General features: G+C 35.3%; 1 protein-coding gene across 1 annotated transcript; it reads left to right on the forward strand.

Annotated features, from left to right (window-relative positions):
• Positions 1–546: 546 nt before the first annotated feature.
• Positions 547–2,483, forward strand: LOC138318620 (cell division control protein 42 homolog). The gene is made up of 3 exons (XM_069261150.1): positions 547–843; positions 995–1,631; positions 1,919–2,483. The coding sequence occupies exons 1-2, from the start codon at positions 643–645 to the stop codon at positions 1,361–1,363; spliced, it is 570 nt and encodes a 189-aa protein (XP_069117251.1). The 5' UTR covers positions 547–642; the 3' UTR covers positions 1,364–1,631; positions 1,919–2,483.
• Positions 2,484–6,249: the final 3,766 nt, after the last annotated feature.

Genomic DNA, 6,249 nt, shown 5'->3' on the forward strand with positions numbered 1-6,249 from the left:
TTCGGTTTTTAGCAAAGTGACAACGCATATTTTATCCATAATCATGAATGAAATGTTCTAATACTTTTTAGTAACGGTAAATACAACACATGCTAGTACATACCATACATTCCTTATACGGTTTTAATCATATTAATCCCCGTATATATGTGAATATAAAATTAACTGCGTTATCCAGTAATTGATCTCCCTACAATTTGTGATTATCAGCTTATCTATAAATCTACTTCCGATACACTTATCTCACTAGGAACCCCTTCACCCCTATGCATTGAGTAGCGAAAATGAAATCCAGAACGCTCGGTTATCCCCAGGTATGTTCGCTCCCTACTAATACTAAGAATCCAGACTTATCGATAAGGTTCAAAGTCCTAATCAACTAATCGCTTGTCAAATATACTTGCATCAGATTAAACTTATCGGTCTGATGGTTTGGTCCACGTGCTACTGTTCCAATACACATGTGAGAAAACCGGTACATTCCCATGACGGGACGTCTGCTTCTGATTGGCTGCTTGTGACGCGCCCCAGGTGTATAAAAGTCCGACACGGAACTAGCTTTGCTATAAAATACTCGTGTCTTACACTACACACCTGTATCGGAATACCTGTATAACATAATATTACACACAAAACGCAAAGATGGTGATGTCTGTCTACAAATCCGGAGTCCAATGTACCCTAGTTGGGGACGGGATGGTCGGGAAAACGTGCCTTGCACGCTCATTTGCTGACCGGACATTTCCGGTCAATTATGTGGCTACCGTGATGGACAAATACAGTGGTACCACGTATGTGGACGGAAATAAATATGGGATTACACTGACCGATATGGCCGGAGAGGTAAGTTCAATATTATATTTAGTACTCTTATTCATATTTTCATTAATAAGACCATTTCAACAATCATAAATATCAAATGACAAAAGTCAGACATAATTGCCAGTTACCGTATATCACAATTAACTAATGCCTATATTTTTTGTATTTTCAGCACGATGTCATTACAAACAGTGATTACACCTCTACAGATGTCTTCATCATCTGCTACAGCGTTGTCGATAGAGAATCATTTGAAAGTGTCCGGGACTTCTGGGCGCCTGAGATCCGCAAAATCGCCAGGAAACGTCCAGTCCTCCTTGTAGCGACACAGACTGATCTGCGACAGGAATGGAACAAGCAACATGTGACAACGACGGAGGGGGAATCTCTGGCTAAACGTATGTCTTCAGACCATTTTCTGGAGAGTTCTGCCTTCGCCAAGGAGGGTGTGGTACCTATCTTCAAAAGCGTGGTGCAAACCTCTTTAAAACACAGCAAGAAGAAGTCTAACATCATTAAGCGTGTTCTAAGTAGTATCTGAACTGACATTACAATTCGTTGAGCCATTATTACTGATCCCCTGTGGTCAAAGATACAATGGGCTGTTACACTTAGTAGTAATTGTGTCTTAACACACACAGTGTTAGACATGTCTGGGTCCGACCTCATGGACATAGAGACACTCCATATGAAAGCCTACATGAGAAGACACTTGTCTTGTCAGGAGAGAATGTCACACAACTTTCCAGAAGACTGAGATTCATCTCTAAGAGATATATGTTGGTGAACAGCTGCCCGAGTGCCTACAGGTAAATACTCATTTTTATCATATATATAATTATATATCATTATAAGCCCTATAAAAAGTAAAAAAAAAAATTCATTTAAAAGATTTCAATTCTTATTATACACATATTTCAATATCAAGTCACAAAATTTCTTTCGTTTTCATTTCTGATTTATTACAGTATAATTAGGATTATACATTAATAGATATGGTATACTTTAACATATATGATATATAACAGTAATGGGTTTCCAGCTCGTCTTTTCTCCTTAAACTCGAAACTTACCATACTTCTCTTGTATTTTCCAGATGATATCCCTCAAGTACATCTATTACCCGGCAGGACGGATACCAACGGTGACTTTCGAATATACACGGCTTCTATCTACTAATTTGACATTCCATGGAGACAGATAGTGACGATTGAGAAGCTAGTGAGGAAATGAACACTATATCTTTGTTTTACACCAGAGACCCTGTCTATTGAAACTGATAACCTTGCTTTTGTGGTTATTACAACAGCAGTAGCCTCCCCAGTGTCACCACCAACATACATTGGTAACATTGTCCATAGCGTCCACTTCGATGACAACATCAATACAAACATTTGTTCAATCTGTGAAGAACACAACAATACCGTGTGTATACATAAAAGTATATTACATATAATATACTTTTATTTATGAACAATATGATGGACACTGCTATCAGTGAGCAGCTACTATAGTATTCTGTGGATGTTCATTTAATGACAATCATAATCGCGATATGTCTGTACATTATTACAAACAATTTCATTTCATCTCAGCGATTTCTTATCGCGTTACTTGACAAGTATGATATATTAAATAAATATCAAACCATATACATTGTACATTTTTGTTTGTTCTTGGCGTTACGTTGTAAGGTTGCTGTTTTGCTGAATCAGTTTTTATTTACACTGTCAAGCATCTTCACTATGATGTATGTAAACACCATTGCGACACTAATGTAACTTTTCATGTTACATGGTAGGTGTCGTTTGTGTTGTAAGGTTAGCACACAACAATACAGATAGTTCACCCTTTGTGAGAATGTTTACCTGGAGAGGTTCCATTACATGTTTATGTTACGTAAACACCGTAAATGCAAAACAGTCATCATATTACAACTAGTTTAGAAATCAACAATAACTATTAAGTGTAGTATACAATACACTAGAAAACCTAAAGACTGGGACGTAGGTACTCCATTATAAGGGTTAAAGCTGTTTTTGTGGATGTCGTGACTTCAGGAGGTTCACCACTCTCAGTAGTATAATATAATATCAAGTGGTATCTGAGTATAGGGGCTAAAAGTACAAGCTACCTCATAGCTAATGTGACGATATTTAGTTAGTTTTTATGGCGTTTTATATCTTCTCCACCCGTGTGGTCATTTGAGAATATGTGAAGATATGGTTATAGAGGAAGTTAAAAAAGAAAGAAAAGAGAAAACCAGCAGAAGCAGTAACAGGAAATAATAGGACGCAGTCTATGTAGTGCTCGTTAAGAAAGAGGATGAGCGCCCTTCCGTCATAGTACAAGTCTACAAGGCACGACGAAAAAATCTTGTTTCAAAAGTCCAAGTGAAGGGTTTGCTGGCACTTTAACTGCAGTCCACACAATTGATCTGACATGTCTCATTACCAGAAGTGTACAACCTTGTTAGTTTATCAAATAGATATTAGATAGCTCAGTTGATTATATTTAAACATTGATTATGTTATTTGTTCCTATATACAATATTCCAATTCTGAGGTCATAAACATGGACATTTAAATGTGACAATTACACAACTAATTCTTTTGGACTATTTAAACAATGAGCGTGATAGTTTAGATTTGTTTTGACGAGACTGCAATGTGACGGTACCTGTCGAATCCAGTTCCAAGGCCGAGCATGTCACACTAAGACACAGATATCTATTGAGTAATTGGAACCTTCTGTTTTTCTTGCATGTTTTTGTCAGACATGTTACACCGTAATGACATGTGACAGGTTACGGTTATATAAATCTTAGGGTCACGCATTTAACTGATCCCAATCTAAACACATCTCGATGAACTAATCCTGATTTTATAACAGCAAACGCTGTAATTGTAATAGAAAGAATATCGAAAAGAAATATTTTCATATGAAACTCATTAATTAATAATTAAAATTCCGATTACCATAAGGCTAAGTAAATGATACTTCACAAATCAGTATTCCTTCGCGATATATATATCGATACAACCCTTTGTGATGAGCTCCTGCGTATTTTTCATGTATTTATAAGTTATGAATTATGAACTTATCACAGTATGAATTATTATAAGTAATTTACAATTTGCTACAAATTCACAAGAATCAAAACTGCTGAAAGAAAGTGATCCAAACTTTAAAAAAAAAGATGCAGGTGCCTTTTATAAAAATTACAATCTAGATTCAATTTTCAATGATTGGGGGAACACAGCAAAGAATGTATAGAATTTTAGTATAGCTATCGACCTATATGACCTACAAAGATAGGTTATGAGTACAGCCTACTTAGCATTTGACCCATTATGTGGAATCTCGACTTATAAAAGGTGTCACCATTCAATCATCATTGAGGATCCATCATTCCTGGTAGGTACGCTACATCACCCACGGGACAGGTAGATAGTTAGGATGATTTAGGGAATCATCAGCATGGAGACTGGAGACTGTCTGCAGGTTAGCGTTACCTCAGAAAACATTATTACTTTTTTAGTTAGCTCTGATACAATTTATGGTAGTATTAATCACAATGATGGTCGACACTTGAAAGAGTTATGTGACAGCTTTGTAAATTATTTTTTTATAAGAAAAACATGAATTCTTAAATATTCATTATCTTTACCTGTCCCCATGTAACTATATAGGTTAATATGATCAATAGTTATTGCTAAATACAGTGTATGTGTTTTATAATATTCAGTTAGTTTTGATTTACTTCACGTCATATTTTCCAATAAAGCTCATTTCAGGACAAGCATGGATTATTTAGTAGTGATGAAAAGCTGAAGTTCACCGGAAAAACACCGACAAACACGAGTACCTTGTGATCCTATGCTGAATATACTGGTAGTATGATTGTCGGAAAGATTTTCAACCGCGACATGTTCATTATAATATTAATTTATGGATAAGACTAAAAAACAATTTAAGTATAAATTAGTTCCATTGAATAAATGATTTCCAATCAATTAATTCCAGTGAATATAACATCAAATTTGGATTCAGTGACACCATCCGCGTAGAAAAAAAAACTTTTGCAAAGGATGAAAACGTAAATAGAAGATAAAATAAGCCTCTAATCTTACTCTGGCCTCATTAATATGAAATTGTAGACAGGGATCAAAAGAGGTAAGATTTAGACAAACACAATAACATGTTTGTTAAGTTTCGTGAACTCCATGTCCTGTCCGACCACATGGTAAACCTGACATGTTTAGGTGATTTTAGAGAGAGATAAAATCTCGTGTATCAGCTGAATTACAGGTGTGAGAGAACACACAGATACCTGTCTGTGATCATAGCAACCAATTATCTATATCGACGTGTGTGTTTACTTAATTAATAGCAGGTTCAAAAAGCTCTATTGTCACCATATGGTTGATCAAGATATCGAAATTGTTTTTTACGATAAAGAATTAACAAAAAACATAGTTAATACTGGCATATTTTAGTAAAAAACCCAATTAACTTATTGGTTGAATCCGGTGTCAATGTTTCGGTAGTTCTATACAATTAACCGATCATCAGCTGGCAGTATGTACCATGCCTCGTGTTCGCAAACGGACATGATTCCACTCAATGTCGAAGCAGGTTTCTAAGTTTTAGCAACATATTCAATATAACATTTTTAAAGAGACGGTAATTCAGCTAAGACACTTTTGTATATTTTACAGGCAATTGGTCCGAACTATTCCGACCTTATGTCTTCTTTTTGTATAGTTCTTGATCTGATTGGCTGAAGGTCTATAAAAAGGCGAAAAAACTACAGTATAGCTCGGACTAGGTAGAAACTTTGAAATGAAATACATTTCGTAATAGAAAAAGTATTAAATTTATCCTGTTTTGTGAATTAATCATTTTAAAATATATTTCTAAAAAAGATAGCTGATAACTTGAAAGATATCCTTTTTAATTTGAAATTCATCATTAACTGGCCTACCATAGCCGACAAATTTCTATCAAAAGATAAATGTTACATACTGTCAATACCCCACACATTGTAACAGTACTGATAAATAACGCTACATTATACACATTGGTAAAATGCTCTTTTAAACTGTTTCCAATACAAAAGTGTTTATCAAAAGGCGTAGCCGTGTACTTTAGTCCAGTTCAGTGTGAAACAGTTGACGGACTTTGTGGTGAGGTTTGTTTTCGGATTAACACGTGACAGATATCAATTGATCGGGTGTTAAAATGACATTCAAAAAGTGATATCAATCTAAACACCAACTTAAAACATAGTTATCAGGCCGGCAAATCACCGACCTGTTTCTTGTTGCTTTGTCCGGAATCTAAAGACTGATTGATCGAAATAGTTAACTTACCATGAACACTGAAGAATGTTCAGTTATTCTCAAATCGATATTCTTAATATTC

This window comes from Argopecten irradians, chromosome 3, assembly GCF_041381155.1.
Source record: "Argopecten irradians isolate NY chromosome 3, Ai_NY, whole genome shotgun sequence".
Taxonomy (NCBI): Eukaryota; Metazoa; Mollusca; class Bivalvia; order Pectinida; family Pectinidae; genus Argopecten; species Argopecten irradians.

Coding starts and splice junctions, on each gene's coding strand:
- LOC138318620 (XM_069261150.1), top strand. CDS start 643: ATGGTGATGTCTGTCTACAAATCCGGAGTCCAATGTACCCTAGTTGGG. Junction 844..994: donor TGACCGATATGGCCGGAGAG/GTAAGTTCAATA, acceptor TTGTATTTTCAG/CACGATGTCATTACAAACAG.